The sequence below is a fragment of the Podarcis filfolensis genome (assembly GCF_964270895.1).
Source record: "Podarcis filfolensis genome assembly, chromosome: 1".
Taxonomy (NCBI): domain Eukaryota; kingdom Metazoa; phylum Chordata; class Lepidosauria; order Squamata; family Lacertidae; genus Podarcis; species Podarcis filfolensis.
The window spans coordinates 67,161,344-67,184,864 of record NC_139604.1 but is presented as its reverse complement, the minus strand read 5'-3'; the positions used below and the strand labels follow the sequence as shown (position 1 = coordinate 67,184,864).

At 43.6% G+C, this 23,521-nt stretch overlaps 2 protein-coding genes across 7 annotated transcripts in view; both read left to right on the top strand.

Annotated features, from left to right (window-relative positions):
- LMO1 (LIM domain only 1) overlaps positions 1–1,671 on the top strand; it is a 103,061-nt gene extending 101,390 nt beyond the window's left edge. For all 6 annotated transcript variants that reach the window (XM_083590458.1, XM_083590457.1, XM_083590461.1 and 3 more), the window contains exon 4: positions 1,213–1,671. In XM_083590458.1, the coding sequence (XP_083446584.1) occupies positions 1,213–1,318 (106 nt within the window). In that variant the 3' untranslated portion in view covers positions 1,319–1,671. The remainder of the gene's footprint in view (positions 1–1,212) is intronic.
- The window catches only part of RIC3 (RIC3 acetylcholine receptor chaperone), a 134,994-nt gene that overhangs the window by 47,513 nt on the left and 63,960 nt on the right, over positions 1–23,521 (top strand). The window lies entirely within an intron of this gene.

Below are 23,521 nucleotides of genomic sequence, written 5' to 3'. Positions count from 1 at the left end.
ACCCTGTGCTGCAAGCTTTTCTCACCCACCACATAATGTCATCCTGATCGAAATGCCCTCCCATTCCCCACTTCCCTAATTTATTCTGCATTTACTATTTGCGATTCTTTTATTTTTTTACTTATCAGATTTCCCACAGAAATGGAAAATCCAGATTAAATTGTAAAAATGATACAGAACATCATTTTTTATGCAATCACTGTCATATGGATGCTGTGCAAAAGTGGCATGCAGGAGCAGCCCTGAGTCCACAATAACTTACCGTATGGAAGCGCCCTGTCTGACCTGAATCTGTATTGGGCCTGAATTCCATCCTGCTCCACAGTGAGCTGTCCATGGTCCTGGCTCCCCCACCTGCCCACTACTGGGCAGATCTTCCAGTTCTCACCTGCAGGTCTCAGCCTGGTACTGGACCTCTCATAGGTCACTGAGAAAGTGTGTGTAACTAAACATAAAGGGGCTGATTTATTAAAGGATTGCCAGAAGCGTCTGATGCATTGCAAACTCAGAGCCAAACAAGTTAAATAAGCCTGGTTTGTGGCCCCTGGAATCACCGGGTTAATTTTACCTTTCCAATTAACAGTCATAATTGAAGGCCTCTAGACCTTTTCATGCTATAGGCAGAAAATCTTAATGACATTCTTCTCTCCTACCCCTCACTTTGGTGTTTAAAAATATGATCATAAGCCAAATTACTGATCATTTTATGCCCTTTAAAACTTGCCATTTGAACCAAATCATCTAACTTCGCCTAATGTTAGGGCCAATCCCCCTTCTTGGGTTTCTTAATCAGCTCATAGCAGCTCAAAAAGCGTGATCTGAATCTATCTTTGTGGAGCATTTCTATCTATACAAGCTTACCCTGCCATACGACCCAGTTTTATGTTCTTCTGATTCCCACTGCCCCTTTTTTTTAAAAAAAAAAAAACTTTTTGCTTTTGTGTTGATTATATGTTCATCTCTTTGAGAAGTGTTTTTCATTCCTGATGTGGTGGTAATAGAAAAGTATTTGTAAATAAATTAAATATTTTCAGGTGGGGGTGAAAAAGACGCACAACATAACCACCTCTGTTTTTCTCAAAGGCCAATGGAAGAGAAAACATAAAGACCTTTAAAATGATGCATTACTTGCCTACTTAAGGTCAGGAAAAAGAGATTCTTGTTTTTTCTTTCCTTAGGTAAATGATCTCTTCTTTTTCTTCTGTGTTCTAGATTTTGCGTGGGAGACAAATTTTTCCTGAAGAACAACATGATCTTGTGTCAGATGGACTATGAGGAGGGGCAGCTGAACGGGAGCTTTGAGCCCCAAGTTCAATAACAAACCCTGCTTTGCTGAAACACTGTGGGATGGACGTTCAGCCGCACTAGCAGTGAAGGGCGTCTGTCAGCTTGCCTGCAATATTTTTTTAATTCTCGGTCCACAAAGGACTCTATACATTGTAGTATTTTCCCCCCTCCCCACAACACAAAGCAGTTACAATTTTAGATGTACAGTTGTGCCTGCTTAGCTGAGCACTGCATTGCCTGTATGTTCGTGAGTTTTTGGGGGGGATATTTGGGGGAGGGCTCTGTACAGTCTGTTTTTTCTGTATATAAACTGGAACATTTATTTTATGAAAAATGTAATGCAATTTTATTACAGGTGTGAATTAAAAAAAAAATATGAATGTTTCCTGGCCATCTTTAAGCGATTATTTGCTCTGGCGGTGTTCACATAGGAAGAAGCCATGTCACTCAGTGCACACAAGTTTCTCCATGTGGAAGCTCTCAGAGTGGTCTGAGATTGCAGAAGAGAAGTTCTGTCCTAGGGCTCTTCATTAGCCTAAGAATCCTAGCCTTCTCTATGACATACCTTTTATTTCTGTATTCAGGGAGCTTTTCTTCAATACTGAATAATATTTAAACCAGCCAGCAGGAACATAGGAAGCTACCTATTGGTCCATCTGGCTCAATATTGTCTACCCTGACAGACAACGTGCTGAAAATTGAATCTGGGACCTTCTGTGTGCAAAGCAGGTGTTCTACCACTGAGCTATGATCCTTCCCACCAAACCACAGCAACCTGGAGTGACATATGCCAGGAAATCAGGGGTCGCCAATCTGACCACTAAGACTTTCTCTGGCACCCCAGGGTTCCAGTCCCCCCTGCTCCACTGAAAAGAGACTTGGAAGATGCATTCTGTTGTAGCCAATCTAATAGCTTGTGTTGCGTGCTTGGCTGCCGTGTGTGTGTGATGCCCACAATGGTTTATTCTGCTTGCAGATGGTCCTGTGGGCTCCAAAATGTCAGCAACCCCAGCTTTATCATTTGATCCTGCTGATTGTATAAGCCTACCTACAGAGTAAAAGGAGGAGAGATGCTGTAGAGAGAACTATTCAGGTTCCAGGGCAGAGGTCGGCAACCTAAGGCTAAACCGGCGCAGTGCGGCACGGGGACTCTCTTCCACAGCTCCGGAAATCGCTTCTGCGTGTGCCCAGGTGCCAGAAATCGCATCTGCACATGTCTGTGGCGCCGAAAATAGCTTCTGCACAGGTGTGACTTTCTGCATCTGGGCATGTGCAGAAGCAATTTCTGGTGCCACGGACATCCACAGACACAATTTCCGGCATCGCACTGCGCCAGTCCGGCCCATGGAGGAACTCCGCGGGAGTGATCCAGCCCATGCCTGGTAAGCCTTGCCGACCCCTGTTCCAGGGGATGCCTGTAGAAAAGAACTTCCTTATACATGATAGCACCCAATTCAAATGCACAGCCACTGCAGCCCAGGCCGGTGAGGCAGAGCCATGGTGTTGCCCTCTTGACCTGGGCAATGTTGCAGCTCCCTTGGACAAGGCTGGAATCATGCATCCACAAGGGCATGGCTGCACCAGTGTGCAGGCACAGCCAATTCAGCACTCACACTGGTGTGCCTCCACAATTCCTGCCTCATCCCTACCCTCACCCCATCCAGCTAAGCTGTGGAAACAGTGGTGTCCATAGGGCGTCTCTTCTTTACCACATGGCCACTGTGGACAGTAATTGTGCTGATCCATTAGAGGAGATGAACTACACCGGCTCTCCCCACCTCTGAATATCTATTGCCATTATTCTAATAGGACACCTGGACCAGCATCTGGGTGCTTTGACCAGCTTGGTATATATCCCTTACAGCAGAACCAAGCACATTACGGAGTCATTGCAAACAACATTTTGTATGTCATTTCCGATGGAAGATTTTGTTGCAAGATTCCACTGCTCCCAGGTTACGTTGAGTGTCACATTGAAAGAACACAAACTTCTTTCAGGGTTGTCTAGCTCATTCCTGGGGGAATGGGTGGGAACTTTAAACAGGGAAAAGTCAGTCAACTTTTTAAACAACAACAGGTATGGGGCATAGGCTGTTACTACTCATAACAGTGTGTCCAAACTGCAGAATACTGGCTGTGTTTGGATGTAATACTAAGCCATGGTTTGTTGAACAAACCAGGATCACAGTACAATAAACCAGTTTCTGGTTTTTAATGGTTTGCCATGATATACCATTGCCCCCACTTCATTCTTCATCTGGCATGAGCAAGAGAAACAAGCAAGGATGCTGCAATTCAGCTCGGCATCCTGATTACATCTTGTCCCCCATCATGTCACAATCTGGAATCTATAAGCCACCCGCAAACCATTGTTTAAGACTTGCAAATGACCATGGCTTGTTAGTTAGCTACAAACCACAGTCCTGGGTTTGGACATAATGAGAAGCCAAACCTAATTGCAGGTTTATGGTATGTTTTGCTTGTGTGAGGGGAAGAGTCAAGAGGGAGCAATCAGGCAGCATACACCAACATCCTGCTCAGTCACGGTAAACCATAGTAGGCCAGAAACTATGGTTTATCCTGATGTGCAAATGTGACTGCTCAAACAAGCCATGGTCTCTTTCATCTAAGGTGGGTTAGTTGCCCTGCTACCTCCTCTGTGAGAAGCCCTTTGCATAACCCGTTATCATACCATTAGAGAAACAAGGCAGGTTACAGAGATAATTTGGCTTTCAGCATAACCCTGAGCAAAAAAAGAGGGGAGGGAGAAACCAGTCCTAAAGCACCACTCCCTCCCCTATTTCTAGTCAATCCTCACAAAACCTTTGCAGCCCTCTTTGATAACCCTTACCTCTCAAACAAAAAGTCCTCCCCACTGTAACCACTTTTTCAATAGGAATAGTCCCACCGCCCCAGTACTAAACTTTCAGTGGCAGCAGAAGAAACAAGTGCTGGAAATGACTTGGGCCCTTGGAATATAAAAGGTGACGGGTGGGTTTTTGCAGAACAAGGGCTTTTCATGGGAAGCAAGGGGAGGAGTGCTGGCCGTGGCTGAGAAGAGGAGCACAGAAGAAAGCTTGTGGCAGGACTGCTGTGCTTGGTAGCACTTCAGAGAGAGGAGATGGGACAGAAACATGTAAGAGCAGATTACAATTCCTTTTCTAGGAATTCCTGGGGCTTGTGGAAAGGGAGGTGATGAAACAGCGCAAAAGACTATGATGAAGGACGTCCAACAGCAGGAAAGACGGATGGCAGCATTAAACAAAATGCTCCCCAAAAGCAACAAAGAGATGTGAGCCTCAGTAAGGTGCTCCAAGAAGAACATGTTCAGATAGCTGAATTGCCGAACATGTTTGGGGAAGTGTCATAACTTGGTTTTTTTAAGGTACTAACTAAGGGAAAGGACAGTTGCAACTTGGCGTCAACCTCAGTGAGACATGAAACACGTGCATGACTGCATTTGCCATTTAAGATTTAACTTCCCTGCCCGCACACACACATGCCATGGTCCCAATGCAAAGTGGCAACTTTCCTCCCAAAACCAATACAAACTTTCCCCTCCCCAGGCACCATCCCACTGACACTGATATATATAACACAAGGTATACGTAATGCATTCACACATACACACATGACCACAATCCGTTTCGGAGGCCCGTCCAGAAGTTGAAATGGGTCTCTGGGAGAGGTGCCATTGTGCGCAGGCGTGGGTGGCAATTGCCCGCTCCTGCACATGCGTGAACAGCAATCGCTGCTCCTGTGCATGTGCAAATGGCGGCAAACCCGCCGGTTACTTCCGGGTTTGCCACGGACGTTGGGCAAAATGGACGCGAGCGGAGGTGGATGTAAGAAGAGGTTTGACTGTATTGTATGTTCCAGATCATCACCCATTTATCAAAAGGTGTTTCCCAGTAATCGTTTAGCCTGATGCACTCCAGTTTACTTGAAAATAAACCACACTGACCTTAGGTATTTACTCTCAAGGAGGGTACCCAGCAGTGCAGCTTGAGCTGACCTCTTGCTTCACCTTCCTTTGATGCTTTTTGCATCCACGGAATCCAAGATCTGAGCAATGAAGTTGCTAGTGATTTCAAACAGTTTTCATATTTCTAATGGGAATGTCTTTCTTAAGACAGGTTAGATGTGTGAATGTGGAAGCTGTTATTCATGTGCCCAAAATGGTATCCTCAACAGTTACCAGTCTTGTAAGTAATTCTTCTTATGGTCATAATGGTTTCCTGGAGCTTGCCTTCCACCAGGGTAAAACATGGCTCGCTTCAGACATGTTGCACGTCAGGGAGAAGTTTGGACTGGAACACAGCCAGCATCTCTTCTCACAGTGGCCAACCAGATTCCCATGGGAAGCAAACAATCAGGACCTGTGTGCATCAAATAATCTCCCTGTAATGGCTTTAGGGGTTGCTTGTGCGTAAGTTACCGCCGCTCTGGGCTAGGTTGGCTGGTTAAACCGTTTCTCGCTGGACAGCTATCCACTCCGTGGCTGTTCAGTCGCTGGCAGAATCCGTCAGTGGGCGTTTCTTAAACCTCTTCCAGCAAAGAAGTTCTTTGACGCCAAGTCGCCGCCTACTTTCCCTGCGCGGAAGTCTTCTGCGCAGGGTGGGTGTGGGCAGCGGAGGACCTGTGCTCTCCTCGCTGGTCTCCTGCGAAGAGTCCTGGAGCCCCCTCTCTGCCCTGGTGTTGCGCTGATTTTCTTCCCCAGCCGGAGACCTGCCTCTCTCCCTGCTTGGCCCCTCTCCAGCATCGCTGTGGAGCCTCGCCTCCTCCGCTAGTTCCGATGGCAGTTCCCTGACACTCCCCTCCCATGGTTTCTAGCAGCAGGTATTCAGCATCTAGAAGTGGCGGTGGAACATAGTCATCAGGGTTTAGTGGCCACCTCAGTTCTACAGATGCCAAATGCCTGCTATATCTCTTCCCTCCTCCCTCTGTCCCCTGCCTTTCTGCGAGTGCAAGCATCATGTCAATCGTACTGTCATGCGATCTGGGCATCTGTATTGTGTGTGTGGTGTTGCGCTTGCTCCTCCACCATGCAAAAACTCACTAGCTGGTAAAGATCTGAACTGGAACCATCACAGCTCATTCTGCTGTAATGCAGATGCAGGCCATGCTGAGTTAACTTGAGAATGGCTGTGCAAGCAGCTCTGGTGCCAGGTCCATGCCAGAGATACCCACAATTGAAACGCCCCAAACCTAAGCCCCAGGGCGACAGGTCCACTTTTCTCTAGTCAATCTGCCAGCTGCTGTTCTTGTTGTTTCCCCCAAAACTTTAGTATAAAGGAGGGAGATTTGGAATGCACACATGAATCGCTAGAAAGTTAGTTGCACTTCAGGGCCATAGCACAGCTCGCTGAGGCTCCGGGAATCTCATTTGTTTAGCATCTTCGCCACATGGACTCCCATGCAAATCCTGTTTGCATTTCCCTGCCTTTCATCTCGTTGCATTCAGAACAGCTCAATGCTCGTGTGCCCATGCAAATGGCTTTTTGAATTATTTCCACGATGTAAGTTTGGCAAGCGGGGGGAAAAAACATTTGTAAAAAAAGAAATAAATCGCAAGGAATTATTGATCGGCTTTCACAGGAGCTGCAACAAAACAGCCAGAATTTCACATAAAACCTGGGAGAGAGATTGTACAGAATCTATATAACGGTGTACATAAATATATATGTGTGTGTTGAATAAGGCCCTCCTGCCGTGACCCACATTCTTAGGTGCAAAGGAATGATTTCCTTTTTTAAAAAAAAAAAGTGGAATAAAAATGCAATCATGAATTTTGTGTGAACACTGCAAATTTGCTTAATAGAAACAAGTATTGAAGACCAGACCTGCCGCTGAATAATCGCTGCAGCTCTGAAGAACGGAAACGGGGGGAGGAACCTTTTGATGGTGCTGTACTCATCACTTGGCATAAATATTCATTCACGGAATCAGAGCCGGGTAAATGGCATTTAGTATTAGCAGATAGCCTTTTTGCTGATAAAGATAACCACCTCTTAATCAGTTTAGTGACCACTGGCCTATAGTGAGGCATTTAAGCTTTTGAATCAGACCCTGCATTGAGAACAAGTTAATCCCTGCCCCTGGTGCTTGAACCTTAATGAATCTTACTTTTGAGTCCATTTATAGATGCTGCTGGATGCTGCAAAAAGAAAAAAAGTGCATGCTGCTCAACTTCTGAGGCCTGGTTCACGTGACCATGTGGTTCTAGAAACAAACTATGCAGAGGCAGAGGGAGAGAGAGAGAGATGTAACTTCTAGAGGTCTAGAAAGGCAAAACAGGAGTTACTTATCAAGGCATAGGTACCACAAAATTCGGATTGGTCTGGTAAATAGGAAATCAGATGGCACATACCGTCAGGTGTTCAGATGGGAGTCTTTCTCAGCCCTACCTAAAGATGCTGGCGATTTTACCGAACCTGGAATTTTTTGCACGCAAAGCATTACTCTGTCACTGAACAATGGCCTTTCTACTTGCAGGGGTTTTCACCTTTCCCCTGCACCCTGAAAATCTGTTCTGGACTGGTGAAGCCTTAGCTGTTAATAGATCATGAACATCCACTCTTGTTTTGTAAATTTAGAAACCACAGGAATTCTAGGACTGACCAACGGTTCAGTGATGCAGGAGGAAGTCCTTGCCTGACCGGATTCCGGTAAAAACAAAAAAGAAGATCCTGTCAAAGTAGAGTTTGTCCGCACCCGAAACTGAACAATGATCAACTATGATCATTGTATTGGAAAGTGTTTGGTCTTATTTTAATTCAGGCTTACACCATGTTGGAATAACCAAAGCTGTCTTCTCCCACCGAATCCGTAATGCTGTGGTGATTGTTCTGCCAATGCTGACTTCGTTTCCATTATACCTCTTTCGCTTCCCAGTACATCTGTATTTCAGAGAGCCGCTGCTGCTGCCGCCGCCACCACAACCACCTTTTCCCTCGACTGCATTCCTTTCATTGGCCAGGCCAGCTCCAGGCAATCTTAACTCTCACGAATTCATATCTTTCCAAAGAAGTTAATCTAATATTAACAGCAATTTGTTACCGTGCTATTAGCTTAATTTGAATTACAAAAAGCTGCTGCATTTGCAGCTCAACTCTGAGCCGTTCATTTGTAAGCTTTATCCAGCCTCTGTGCTGTTAACGATCACTCACTTTGCTGAGAGCGATACGCCAAAGAAAAGAAAAGAAAAGAACGGGGGGAAAGGAGGAGGTGGGGGTAGAAGAAGAATCTCTTTGCCACGGCTGGCTGTAGCAAGTTACATATGGCAGACAGGGGGAAGCATAATGAGAAGTGTTCACTAATTGGCTGGGTGGTGAAAGATAGTCTGAAGAACTCTTTCAGCGATAAGGGCTACAGAATGAAGATCTGTGCATGTCCTGGAAATGGGAGAGTCCGCCGAATACAAATACAATACTGCTCTTCCAGTAATACTGCTAAAGAGTAGACAGCAGTTTTCCCTTGTGGCAAATGTATACAGTAAATGTCTTTAGTATGGAAATAAGCAGACATATGGGCACAACAGCAGACATTTCTAATACCAACAGATTCCTGACGCATTTAGATGCTGCTTCCACGCTCTTCGTCAACATGTGCATTAGGGTTTTCCGAGATTTATCTACTGCCAAAGTAAGTATCTGTCTTTTTGCCGGCAAATTCTTGTAAGAGTAGGGAGGGGAAAGGAAGAGGAATGCTGATGAACGCAATGAGGAAAGCTTTGCCCCCTCCTCGGCACTTACACACACACACCTTCCCAGCTTCGCTACGCTTAGCTCAGATCTCCAACTGAGGAGGGCTGGGATGTAATTGGATGGAGGTCCTGCAAACGAAAGCTCAGCAGCAGATAAAATGCTGACAGCAGTTCAGTCCCTTCGGCAGTAAGCCGCAGTCTGCCACTCTATAAAAGGGAATGGTCCTGGTAATTCTGGGCTAATTGTTGGCCATGATGGGCATTGACCTGATCAGATTTGAGGCTGAATTTGCTGAGTCACTTTTTAATGGGGAGAAGATGTTCCAAATGTCTGTTCGGTGTTCTCATCCACTACCGAATACCATCTTTTTCAGAGTGGTCCACATACTGAGCTTAACTTGACCCAGTTGGAGTGGCAGGCCAGTTCAGATGGGAAAGTGTTTAAGATGAAATCTGTGTCAAGGTCATTGATTGAAGATGTAAATCAAGTTTAATATATGTTTGGCTTGCAACATGCTTTGGAAATAAATGTGCTAAAATGTTTGAGGCGTTTTAAAAATATATGGCATTAAACCCATGAAAATGGCATTGCATCTCCTTCAGAGTTCTGAAGGGTGCAACTAGTGGTTTTTTTAAAAAAAAATGTTTAGGAGTACTTTCATTTTGACTCAAGAAAATCACCATGTTACAGTTCAAATCGGGGAAAATAAATACAGTAAATGGACAAAAGTACAAAGATTCACAAAATGTTTAGGGGTATGCGTACTCCTGCATACCCCCAGAAAAAAGCACTGGGTTCAACTGAATAGCAACTTCCTCACTGTGTGTACCGCATGTTAAAACCTGAGGCATCAAGTGCTGAAGGACCTCCATGTGTTCTTTAGCCATCAAAGGCTCATCAATAGAATAGTCGTATCTCCAGATGTCAATTCAAGCATAATAGCGTTCAAAGGAAACATGTCCCAGCTTTTGCCCAGCACAAAAGCTCTTACATTTAAGTAAGGAAGAGAGATTTATTCTGGCAAATAACAGCACTGGCTCAGCAGCAGGCATAGAGTTCAGGAATCATGATTCTGGAGTTTAGGAATCAGGCAAAAAGTTTAGAACTAGTTAGAAGCAGCAAAGATGTCCCATCCCTTTCCATATGGTTCCACAGCTCCCCCCAGCCTCCACCAGGGCTCTCTATTTAACTGAAAGGTCAGGTGGAGGAGAAGGCACCCCTTCTCCTGCTTCCAAAATGGCTGAAGTTGGGGCACAATGGGGAATCTCCTTACCACCACCAACCCCAGTTCCCACCATTTAGGCCCCTTCTTTGTTTCTTCCTCCTCCTCCTCCTCCTCCTCCACCACCAGGGCCTGGCAATCCAAACTCAATCTTGACTCTACTGTCAGGCCCATGACAAAGACAATACAATGGTCCATGGGCTCATCTCATGTGTGAACCAATCTATGGAATCATAGGTACAAAAATGTCATTTAATCCAATCCTCTACCCTCAATATAGGGCTATCCATCAGTTCACCACAGATCAATCACACAGTCCTGGACTCAGTGTTCTATACAGAGAGAGAAGCTCGCCTGAGTAGCCTGTGCTTGATAGAGTAGCCTGACTTGCCTGAGAAAGACGCAAGCTATTGTGTTATTGTGCTATTGTGGGCTCAGTAATGATGAGCCCTGTTAGAAAATGTTGTCTATCTTCCACTTCTCCCTAAGTCTTAACATGCCTATTGCAGTATTTCCTCTCTGACCTAGAACTGTTTCCAGAAGATACCGTGAAGTGCTGAATTGATTTTGTGGGAATTACACCAGAGTGAAATTATGAATGGAGCCCAAGAAGGTCCACTATGATAGCTTCATTAGATTCTGCTTAATGAACTCTTACCTTCTCCTTGACATAGTTTTTCTGGTATGTATGTCGACATTATTCCTCCATCAATGCTACATTGACTTTGGTTTTGAACTCATACCCAGCTTCACACTCTGCTATAATGCTGTCAACTCACATTTTGTCACATTAAATGCAGTAAAACCATTCAGATCAAATGTTGGGGTTTTTTTGGAAGCTAGTTGACATTTGTCATTTCTCCATTTTTCACAACTGCCAAGTTTTCCTTTCAGTGCCACTGACTTTTAATTTTTTCCATCTATAACTTTTACTTTGTTCTCAGTTTAATTTACCACAGACATGCTTTTCTTTTCTTTCAACATTTATTTCTTCAACATGAATTGTTTTCCTAGTTCTCCTATAATTTCTGACTAGATTATTGTCATGTTATAAGCCATGAGTTTCTTGGTTGTTTTTGCTGTAAGAGGCTGCCTCTCCAGAGTTTTTGTCTTTCTTAATGAACACCCAAGAGGTCTTTGAAACATCTGTTAGATTTCTGTCAGTATATCTTATCATGGCTGTGCTAGCTGGAGCTGATGAGATATCTGCTGCAAAACAGCCGACGGGCACCAGGTTGGCAAACGCTGCCTTATCAGGGATCCAATTTCCTTTAAAAGTAAGTAGCATGCATTTCTCAAATATAGAACATAACTCTATTGGATCTACCTTGGGAGATAGTACTGAGGGTGTTTATATTCTCCTATGAATATTGGCATGGAGAAGTCCCAGGTTAATCTGTTACCTACTTCTGGCTTTAATATTAACAAATCTTTTAAATAATATCTTGGAACAATTTGATTTGATTATTTGATTGCCTTATTTACACGAATCTAATGCGCACTCAGTTTTCAAAACCTTGAAACCAAAAACAATTTGCTATATCAGTGGTGTTTATCAAGTTTACAATCAAACCTAATGTGCCACCAAATCTAATGCACACCCTAATTTTCACACCACTTAGTATAGGAAAAATATCTTTTCACCTGGAACACATAGGCCATTCATCTTAAAAGGCTGATCCTAAAGGTGCAATAGAAATCCTGAAGGGTAATCTTATGTGTGTTACAGACCACTTATGAAACCAGGCCATAATATGAGGCCACATGAATCAGCCACCTTTTTGCTAGTAAGCAAGTCTCAATCAAGTCAGTACCTATATAGGAGATACCCTGGGATTACCATCTTCATTTCTCTAGTAAAATAAAGGTGGGCTACATATGTTGCAAATAAACCAGGGTTTGCTATGGACACCAGTCACAAAATGGTTGCTCTGGGGCCTTGTAAGAGAGGCTGCACTAGTGCAAACAGGAACTGAGCAGGAGCAGCAAAGAACTTCTAAACTAGTGCATTGTGGATAGATAGATAGATAGATAGATAGATAGATGATAGATAGATAGATAGATAGATAGATAGATAGATGATAGATAAACTTTATTCGCATTAGCCAACGGCCATAGCAACATAAAACAAGCAATATATACAATTAAAAAGACAACAATGGGTAAAAAAGGCAATCAAATGACCAAGATAGTGGCCCTTAATCTCATTGCACCCTCGATAAACCTAGTAACCTTTGCTGTTGTCTGATCATTTTGATCTGATAAAAGAAAGGACAATGTGGCGGCAGATGGGCGGCCTGGGATGGTAAGTAAGAGTGGGGTAATGATCTCATTCCTCAAATCTTTATAAAGGGGGCAGGACAGGAGAACATGCGCCACTGTTTCCAGATTGCCATCTTCACAGGGGCAGAGTCATTTCTCAGTTGGAATCTTTTGGTATCTGTCCTCAAGTACGGCAGAGGGCATCACACTGGCCAGATTGGATGTGCATTGTGGATTATTGAGGGGATCTTGACTGAAACCTCACAAATAAACCTTACTAAAGTGATACCTCGATATCAAGGAACAGATCGCCTTCAAGTGCAAGGAGGAGCAAGGAGGAGTTAATGATCCACTATTCCAACATAAACCGTTGCACATAGAAAACAAGATGTGAACAATTCTAGTCTAGCTTTCCCCAGAACATGCTAGTTTTCTGTCTTGGGGGGAAACATTATATGGAATATAGCAGCATGCAGTCAAGAATGCCCCCACCAGTGGTGTTAAGTGGTGGGGTCCAGGCTCACCTCAGTGAGAAGCAATCCATCATTTTCTGACGGGGTATAATAGCTCAATGGGTATAGCATTGAGCAGATGCAGCAACAGATGCAGCAGCAAATGTTGGATTCTCCTTGGCTCACAGCTATTGCAGTTACAGGTCAGGAGTTGGCAAAACACATGTTCACCAGAAGGTTCGGCTAATGCTCATTGTCCCCCTCAAAGGTGATAGTGGAAATTCAGCATATAACTTGTTCTGAAATACAGACGAGGTTGGGGGCCTTAATTCTTAAAGGTAAATGGAAGTCAGACTAACTAAATATTTCAAAGACAAATACCATCAACCCATTTTTCAAGCAATTAACAGATTTTACCTTCATTTAAAGATGAAAGTTAATGAGGAGATGACCCACTTTAACAGGATGCAGCAGCAGAGCAGAGCAAACTAGATAAGGTGGTCCAAACCAAACAGAATCGGCACACACAGCAAAGCATTAAATATTTAAACACCATTTTGGTGAGCGGAGGCGACTCTAGTCCACTTGGCTGCTTTCTTCTTCAGCTGCTTTTGCTAGGCCTATGATGATGCTCTTATTAATCTAAAAAAGTTCCTTGAGCAAATAGTTCCTTTCTCCCCAATCTGCAGGCTAATAGCAGTAGATGGATTCTCCCTCCCAGACAGCATGAAGTGGCATTTCATTATGGCTGGACATCCAGTGAAACTGAATTTTGGAAGATTCGGGATGGATTTTTAAAAAGCACTTCTTCATGCAGCACTATGGAACTTTCTCCCCTGGGAAGCAGTGATGGCCACCAACTTGGATGGCTTTAAGAGAGGATTTGACATTTTCCTCTTTTTTTGAATAACCTTTGAATAACCTAAAAATGTTATTTATTTAAGCTGCTACTGCTACTGTTAGCCCCAAAATGGAGAACAAGCGAGGTCCCAACGAAAGAAGAATGGCAACTAGAACTGATGGAATATGCGCAGCTTGCAGAACTAACATATAGAATAAGAGAACAAGAAGATTGGAAAATGTTTATAGAATATATGGGGGGGGATGATAGTATACACTTGAAAACGTCGGCAGCATTAAGATAAATTCAACAGTGTAAATAAGTTTTGATGGATGTAAAAATGGAATACTGAATGGTTTAGTTTATGTAAAATATGCAGGGATTTATGTTATGCAAAATGAACCATGGAAAAGTGAAGAAGGGAAGTCGCTGATATTTTAAGGTTGTTTAAATGAATATTGTAAATTGTAAAACAGAAAAGTTAATAAAGATTAGAGAGGGGCTGGGAGAGAAAGAGAGAGGCGGGGTTTGACAAATTCATGGAGGGCAAGACTATCAATGGCTACTAGTCATGGTGACTTTGCTCTGCTTCCATGGCTTGACTGCCAGTTGCTGGAAACCCCAGGAGGAATGAGCGTTCGTGTGCTCAGGACCTGCTTGCTGGTTTCCCACAAGCATTTGGTTGGGCACTTTGAGGTTGCTGGACTAGATGAGCCAATGGCTTGATCCAGCAGGCTCTTCTTACAGTCTTATGTTCTAACTCTTGGCTGAACGTAAGAAGGATGACCATTCCCACCTAAATTAGGCTGCCGAAATGGAGAAAGCTAACCAGGAGTGGTCTTCTTTGTGAAAGCACTGTGAGCTCAGATCAGCTGTGGTGCTGAAAAGCAATCCTTAGACTGCTCTGAAGCAGCCCGTTCTTGAATTCTAACTGCATGCCCTTTGCTAGATGTTGAGGTTCTAATAAAAAACAAAATAGATCTGCCAAGTCCAAAGTTCGCCCAGCCCTGCTTCAGAAGAATGCCACTTTTGGTGCAATGTTTTTTGGGGGGTTTTCCTGAGACTGATCTCACAGAGCAGTGGGAAAGAAAACATTTTCCAGATGTGAACAGTGCTGCAGCATTGCTTATGTACTGAGAATACTGTGGCATTCATGTGCTGGGCTGGTCCAAACCTGGGTTTGAGTCTGGCGTTGCTGCTTGTGATCAGCTGGGATCATCGACTGCTTTTCAAAGTGGCCAGGCATTTGAAGACAGGCATTTGAACATGTCACCCCTGATGAAATACTGCATAGAGCAGCTGTGGGAAACCTTGGTCCTCTGGATTTTGCTGAACTGGAACTCCCATCATCCCTGGCCATTGGTCATGCTTGCTAGGGCTAATGGGAGCTGTACTTCAGCAACACCTGGAGGGTCAAAGGTTCACTTCCCCTGGCATAGACTATGCTTGCGAATGACATTTGAAATTCTTATTGGTTGGGTGCAGAAATCACCAGTTGTGCAATTAATCCTGAAAGTGAGTGTGCCACATGTCAGTATATGCTTCATTGTAAACAGAACTTTGTGTAATATGCAGTAGGGGCTTGTGCACTAGGGACTAGGATAAAACCCCAGTTAAAAATTAAAATGGGAGCTCCGTGGGACTTACTGCCAGGCTGTTGTGTATAGGATGGCAGATGGAAATTATCAGATATTTGTAGAGTTGCGATATTTAAACGGAGGATGGGAACAAAACCAAGCCCCTTTGGCCCTGCCTATATGACCTCTTTGTCCACAAAGCAGCCCCACCAGGCTTAGGGATCACGAACCATCACTGTGCATCCATCTTAGTACCTTGCAGATAGAGGGCTAAATTTGTGCGCTAGTGCCAGAATTAGCCCTGGTGCAAGGGAATTTCCCCCACCCACGCCAGACATATTCCCAGATCTGCTCTGGAGTGTTGTGGGGAAAATCAGGACAGATTTCAGGGAGTGGGCTCAGGGGGAGAAGAATGGGAGCCCCCTGCCAGTGTGTTGCCTGATTGAAGAGAAATGGACTAAGGGGGGGTGTCTTGGTTTAATGCTGGGGTCTGGAAGGACAACCTCTTGAAGCAGGATTGAGCATCTGGGTTTCCTGTTGCCAGTAGTTTAGACCATTGTTGTCATGTTCATTCAGAGATGAGAATACACCGTTTTTCATTTTGTAAATTTATGTTTTTGTAAAACTTCAATAAATATCTTTTTTTTAAAAAAAACATTCAGAGATGAGAATACATAGATAACAAGTTGTGTTGATAAAGGGGTTTGCAAGCTTCCCAAGCCCTGCAGGTGCTATTACTTTTCAGTGTAATAGCTGAAGCCCATCTAAAATTCGTGATCTTCATGGTAGGAAGCCAGATGGGCTTCAGGTGTTATAGTGGCAATGAATTTAAAAGGTGGTAAAATTGACGCACATCACATTTATAATCAAACGGAAGGTGTTTTTTTATTTAGACAGTTCCGTATTCAGCACAAACTGATCTATCGCTACATGTGATTACACGAGAAACAGCATATAAAACATTACTAAAAGCATGCTGTAAAAAAACCAAAAAACAAAACCCCGCATACATTGGGAGGTTTGGCCTTGAAATGATCTATGACTGATAAGCTCTTTTACCATCCTATGAAACTGCATTTGGCACAGGAACCCCACCATTTATCTAAATATTCTCATTTGCAGCCTTCAGTGCCATAGGACCAGCCCATGCAGTTCATCACCTATACAACATATATGTCATTGTATATATTTGAATGGATGGGTGGCTGGATGGGATACGACTTTGCTGTACAAGAACCTCCAAACATTACAAGATTTGGGCTGCAATCCAAAAAAAAACCAATGCTGGGCTGGTGTCTTTGTATGGATTGGGTAGAAGGACCCTCTGCCCAGCCCTGATGGTCTCTGCCCATCTCTGACAGGTTCTGCCCATTGAATAGGTAGGATACAGGGCTGCTGCAGCATCCCCACTGACAGCAACCAGCAGAGGCACCCCACAATGGGACATTCCGGGATGGGCTAGGGCTGATCTGCTCTGTGGTCTACAGTTTTCCAAGCATGCACGCACAACTATAATGTTGTTGGAATGATACTTAAAGGGACAGGAGCCGTGAGTTCATGGTAGAGTGCATGTGTTGCTCCCAAGTTAGCATCTTCAGTTTAAAGGAACGTGAGGCAGGGAGAGGCCTCTGCTCCTAGAGAGTTGTTGCCAGGGCCAGATGGACCAGATTCTGACCTGTTTATAAGACAGCACTCTATGCCCTAACCAGATACAGTGGGGCGCAATACCATGTGCATCCTAGGAATGTACCTTCTCATTTGTTTTACAATGAAGTTGGAAATCTGCAACCCCGTCTATGCCATGTAGTTCAATTGCAGCGTGCATCACTTCTGCGTGCCAGTGCCAATGTGGATACACACTGTGTGCAGCTTTTGTTGACCTGGATGAAGTAATGTATGAGTCTATCTCATTCTTTAAAGATTTATATCATAAATAAAGGGAACAAAGCTTAACACTTTTTAGGTTCACAAACCCAATCATTAAATAATTCCTCTATCGTCTGCAAGAATTAACTGTGTATATAAGAAACCCTCGTCCACAAAATAACCACTGGCATCATATGGCAATCTTAAAACTCAGAACAGCAAGGTTACCAATCTCACTGCTATGTCCGCCCCTCTCCTTGTTTAGGGAGATTCTTTAGCTTAAATAAAAACCAGCATCAATCTCTGCTGTCCAAAAGCTTTCTCTCTCTCCCAGTCTGGCCTCCTCCTTTAATTTGCATTGGTAAAGCATGAAACAAAAATAAGAGTGTCAGTAAACCACTCATTTCAATATAGCAATGCTCTTCTACAAGTGAAGTTTAACCTACCATATTTTTCCATGTATAACACGCCCCTATGTATAAGACGACCCCTATTTTTTTGGACTGCAACAAAAAATTTGGGGGGAGATTGCCCAGACTTGTTGAGCTTTTTTGGGGGGGGGGGGTCACCACCACCAAGCACTCTACAGCCTTCCCGCAAACAGAAGTCGCACGCATTGCCGCAGCCACAAATCATCTGCACGCCCGCCCACCCCTGCTAGCTGTGTATAAGACAACCCGCAATTTTTGCCTATTGTTTCTAGGGAAAAAATATCATCTTATACACGGGAAAATATGGTATATTATCTTTCTAGATTTTTATATTATTATTAACATTGTTATCTTCCAGATTCAACAGTTTTTTAAAAAAACAATGTTTTTGTTCCATACTGGGGGCAATTGACCAAGATGATTTTAAAAATTGAAAAGAATTTCAGGGAAGAAGCAGCTCTAGCATGCCTGACAGAGCCCAGTCCAAGACAAAGTGGAACGGAATTTGGCTCTGGGAAGCATGCAGAAACACTGAATGAACCATCTGCACATTTGCGCTAAGGGCATTACAGAGGAAATGTGTGGCATTTGCGCTAAGGGCATTACAGAGGAAATGTTTTGCCATTCCATATGCTTTCCAGCAAACCATTCATGTGGATTTATTGCTGCAGCTGACTCAGGGAGCTTTGCCTTCTCTCCTTGGGCGCTCATGGCTGCATCCTGAGGATATATTCTAGTGCTCATGGAATGGGTGTCCAGGAAGGACTTGATTTAGGAAGAGAGGCATGTTGGAGATACCAGTGCACAGAAGCAAAGGGCTAGTCCATGAAAGAGGATCCAAGAATGCAAGGAGCAGAGCTACAAAGTCTTTTAAAACATATTATAATTTTCTGCCCTAATACGTTCTTAACTGGCCAAAGACAAGTTAAAATTGGTAGCCACTGTGGAACGCCCTCCCATCAGATGTCAAGGAAATAAACAACTATCTGGCTTTTAGAAGATATCTGAAGGCAGCCCTGTTTAGGGAAGTTTTTAATGTTTGATGTTTTATTGCATTTTTAACATTTTGTTGGGAGCCGCCCAGAGTGGGGTCCTTTCCCTCCTCCTCATCCCTCTTTCGGCTGCCTGTTCACTCGTCAGGTCAGTCTGGCTGAAGCCTCAACATAATGCCTGTGGCAGCAGCTCCATTCTGAAGGTTCCTTAGGCCGGAGGTAGGGCAGGACGAGTGAAACCAACCACCCCAACCCTCACAATTCTTCCTCTGGAAACAGCCCCCCATGAGGGCTCTTAGGACTGGAGGGTGGGACAAAGCAGGGGGAGAAAGCCATTGCCTGGTGGCCAGCACAAAGTCTCTCACTCCTCACAGCTGCTACGTGATGTGCTCATCCATATAACCAGTGCGTTTTTCTTGGGGGGCGTGGGGATACGCATACCCCTAAACATTTTGTGAATCTTTGTACTTTTGTCCATTCACTGTATTTATTTTTCCCGATTTGAACTATAAAATGGTGAGAGTACCCCTAAACATTTTTTGGTGGGGAGCATATAACAGCCAGGAAAGTGGGCTGCGCTTGACATCCAATGCCCTTTTGAAATGTTTTGGGGAGGGGGATTATTGGGTTCTCCTTGTTTTGATTTTTATTATGTATTTTGTGTTTTTATATTGTGATTTTATGTTGTGAACGACCTTGAGACCTGCAGGTATAGGTGGCGTAAAATTTTTAATAATAATAATAATAGTGCTTTTTTCTTTAAAACAAAAATTGTTTAGGGGTACTTTCATTTTGATTCAAGAAAACCATCGTTTTATAGTTCAAACTGGGGAAAATAAATAAAGTATATGGACAAAAGTACTAAGATTCACAAAATGTTTAGGGGTATGCATACCCCTCCACCACCACCCCCCCAGAAAAAAAGCACTGAAGAAGAAGAAGAAGAAGAAGAAGAAGAAGAAGAAGAAGAAGAAGAAGAAGAAGAAGAAGAAGAAGAAGATAATTACTAAAAAGGCATTATTGCCTATAATGTGTAATCATCTTGCCAATAGCAGTCAGTTCCCAATGTGGCAACTTACTGTTCATGTGCAGACATTTACATGCGCAAGGCACAAGTTATATCTTCTGCCATGTAACTACCAGAGAAACGGAGGAAAGACTGAAACCTAACAGACTAGAGCTCTAGCTATGCTCCTCAATGTCATTGTGAAAGGGCATCCCTTAAAAGCAAAGTTAGAGGGAGGGGAGAGAAAGAGAGAAAGATTTACCAGGATGTGGTACAGGAATACTGAGATTGTTCCTTGAAATTAGGAATGGCTTGTTCATATGGGGAGAGAGCAAAGCACGGACTTTTTTGGGTTTACTTTGGTTTGCGCTATTTCCCCCCATTATACCCCCAGCAAGGAAAATAGCACACAAGCCAATCTTTTTACTCATCCCTGCAAAGTGATGCAGGACTAGCCATGAAAGTTGTGTTTCGACCACACAGTAGCTCCCCAACAAAACTCTGCACTGCAGGTGTCATGAGAGGGCTCCAATATGTTGGAGGGGAATATAAAATCTTCTACAGACCCAAATAAACTGCCCCACACCTGAGCTGCTGACACCATCCAACATGTTCTCCCACAAACCATGTGTCATTGACTGTGCCTAATGGCTCTGTAACAAACAGAAGCATCCTGTTTAGTGCTGACAATGCTGAGGGTGGCAGTTTATGAAATATAATCTGGAAAGGATCCTGATTTACACATCTGCGCCTTCTGCATCAAATTGGACTAGGTCGGTCAGTGCAATTGCATCTGGTCTTTGTAATGCAGGTTGCAGACAATCACATTCTCTAAAACAATTAATCTTCTCTCCCCTCTACCACCACTTCCAATGTAGAAATACAAAAAAATCTGTCTCTTGGCAGCTTACCTGGCCAACACAGTAAGCATATGACAGATACAGCGTGCCTCATGCCAAGGTGCTTTGTACTGGAATTGAATTTTTTCCCTGCAGTTTATCTTTTTACACAGCATAGTATGTGCAGACAAAGCGGGTTGCGATGCACAATCGGAGCATTTATGCCATGTAGCAGATCATAGAGTTGTGGGAGAGAAAGGACGTTCTACATCAGGGATGGCCCCCAGTTAGTATTATCAGGCCCTGAAGATCCCATCAAATTTCATCAAGCTGTTGTAAAATGCTTCCTCCAGTTCACTCACAAGGAATAGAAAACTGTTCTCGAGATGTAAGAACAGGTAACATGAACTGAGTTACAGTGAGTTCCAGCTTGGGGGGGAGCCCTGTATGTAGCTATATATATTTATATGTAGCATTATGCCAGAGCATAATTATAAAGTCCATAATTGAGAAGTTCTTCCTCCTAGCTAGTGTTGGTGTGGAAAATTTGCAGGCACTCCAGTAGCCTGCAAACATTCAGGGCCCTTGATCCATTTTACAGCAAGACCAAGAGGGACTGGGTGTGCTGGGAAGTTCCCAGTCCCACCAGCATGGATTCACTAGACAACATTAGAACAATAATGACCATAATTTAAACACATTAGAATCAAGAGGCTGGCTAGGGAGGTGGCTGGACCTTGGGAAAACAAAGGACTTGAAAGTGTGCTAAAAGCTGAAAATGAGATCGCAGAGAAACTGCATAAATTATTTGCATCTGTTTTCATAGCAGAATACATGTATGCGTGAACTAACTTTCACAGAAAGAGCATTTAGAGAACTGCTGCCAATGGTAGTGACAAGAGACAAAGTCCTAGAACTTATTGACAAATTTGGAAAATGACAACTCACTTTAGCCACCATTGGCATGTTGGCCCTGGAAGGTTCTCCATGAGAGGATGCAGCTCAGAGGCTGAAAAAAGGGTTCTGCACACCTGTATATGACAGATTCTTAAAGTCCCTTCATTGTCTTCTCATCCTATTGTGCATCATACATCACCACCCGTTTGCCATTCAGCATTGTTGCAGACATATAACATTATATATTACGACTATCACTGAATGATCTATCTTAAGTAATGCAATAAATTTTTGGAAAATATTTCAGAGGATTTAGAACATGCAAAGAGTCAGGCAAATGAGGTGAACACTGTTAAATGGCAATGCACAAGTTACCAATTTCCCATCTTGTGTACATAATAACAGAGGTTTATTTGAATGTACACTTCTGCATCTGCACCTTCCTGGTGATGGCCTTTTCACTCCAGCTCCCCTGAATTAAGTTAAGTATGCAAGAGTGGTGGTCAGATTTCCAAAAGTCATAATCAACTAGCAGCTCCTGTTCTTAAATATCTTTGCACATACTTAAGTGCTCCAACTGGAAATCCAGGGGGCTGAACCTCTTTGAGAGTCTGGTCCAAACATTCCTTGTAAAACCTATTCAGTTGGAAGGCTGAAAAATATGCATTAAATGGAACATTACCAAAGAAAATCTCATTGTGAAAGTTAAAATGAGAGTAGGGAAAGGAGTCACTTGCAGTATCTTACAATTATGAATTCCCTCTGCGATTTTATTATAGGTATCTGTTAAAATATATTATGAGGCAAATTACCAAAGGCAGTGTAGTGTGTTACAATTACATTACAATGTGTGCTACAGAGGGAAGCCATTTCAGTACCTGTAGTAGTGTGAAACCAAACCAATTTTATGACAAATGAAGTTGTAGTGTTGTCAGAAATAATGAGAGAAACAAAGGAAATTTAAACACAAAAACCTGCCTCTAACATCAATTAAATTTCAATGTCTTGTGGATTTATGTCAGACCCCGAACGCTAATTTGAAGGGATTCTTTTGGTTAAATAATAGACTTGTTGAAAAGAAATGAAGGAAATCTGGTTATAATAGGACAAGTGTTAGTCTGCCACTACTGTATTTATTTATGGATTGTTAAAAAAAAAAACCTAATCAAGTTTTAAACCCACATCTCAGGTAACTGGAGATGATGCCCCAGTCACACACCAACTAATAGAGCTGTCAACAGCTTTGTCTTCATAGTATTAATGCTACAAACCCATTCCTGGCTGCACAATCACACCGTTCTCTGCATAGTCTTTGGCTTTGTCAGCCATCTTAGACCAATGGTTCCCATAGGATGCCTTGGGCCACGGAGGAGACCCAGCAGGTGCGAGTTGAATTGTGACCATTCTCAGTTTGCGGATGGGACCAGGAAGTAGAATATTAATTTATCTACTCAATGCAATCAGCACATAAGAAGAGCCCTGCCAGATCAAGCCAAAGTCCCATGTCACCTGGCATTCTGTACTCACAGTGATTAATCAGTTGTCCATTGGAAGCTCACAAGTGGGGCCTGAGTGTAGCAGCACTCTCTCGCTCACAATGCCCAGCAACTCATCACTAGGGGCAGGGCTGTCTTAAGCATATGCAGCACCGTGGTACAAAAATCCGTCCGGCGCCCCCCCCCCCCGGTTTCCCAGAGTTCTCGACCTTTTCCCAAGCCTCTGCGGGTTCAGTCTCCTTCCATGGAGGCTTGGGAAGAAAGCTGGATGCCCACCAGCCATATAGTTGGCGGGGCACAGCTGGCGGGCATGCAGGGAAAGGGGAGGCCGCTGGCAAAGGCGTGCAGCTTCCCCACTCATTGGGGCACCCCTGAGAGACCAACGCCCCAGCGCAAAGCGCCAGTAAGCCCAATAGGAAAGACGGCTCGGGCTAGGGGCATACTGTCTGTGACAAGAGAGCCCTAATGGCTAGTGACCATCTTACCTTCCATGAATTTGTCTCATCCTCTTTTAAAGCCATCTTTAGGCTATAGTTTAACTATGCAGTCTGTGAAGTACTATCTTTTGTCTGTCCTGAATCTTGCAGCATTTGTCTTCACTGGACGTCTCCAAGTTCTAGTATCATGGAAGAGGGAGAAGATCTCCT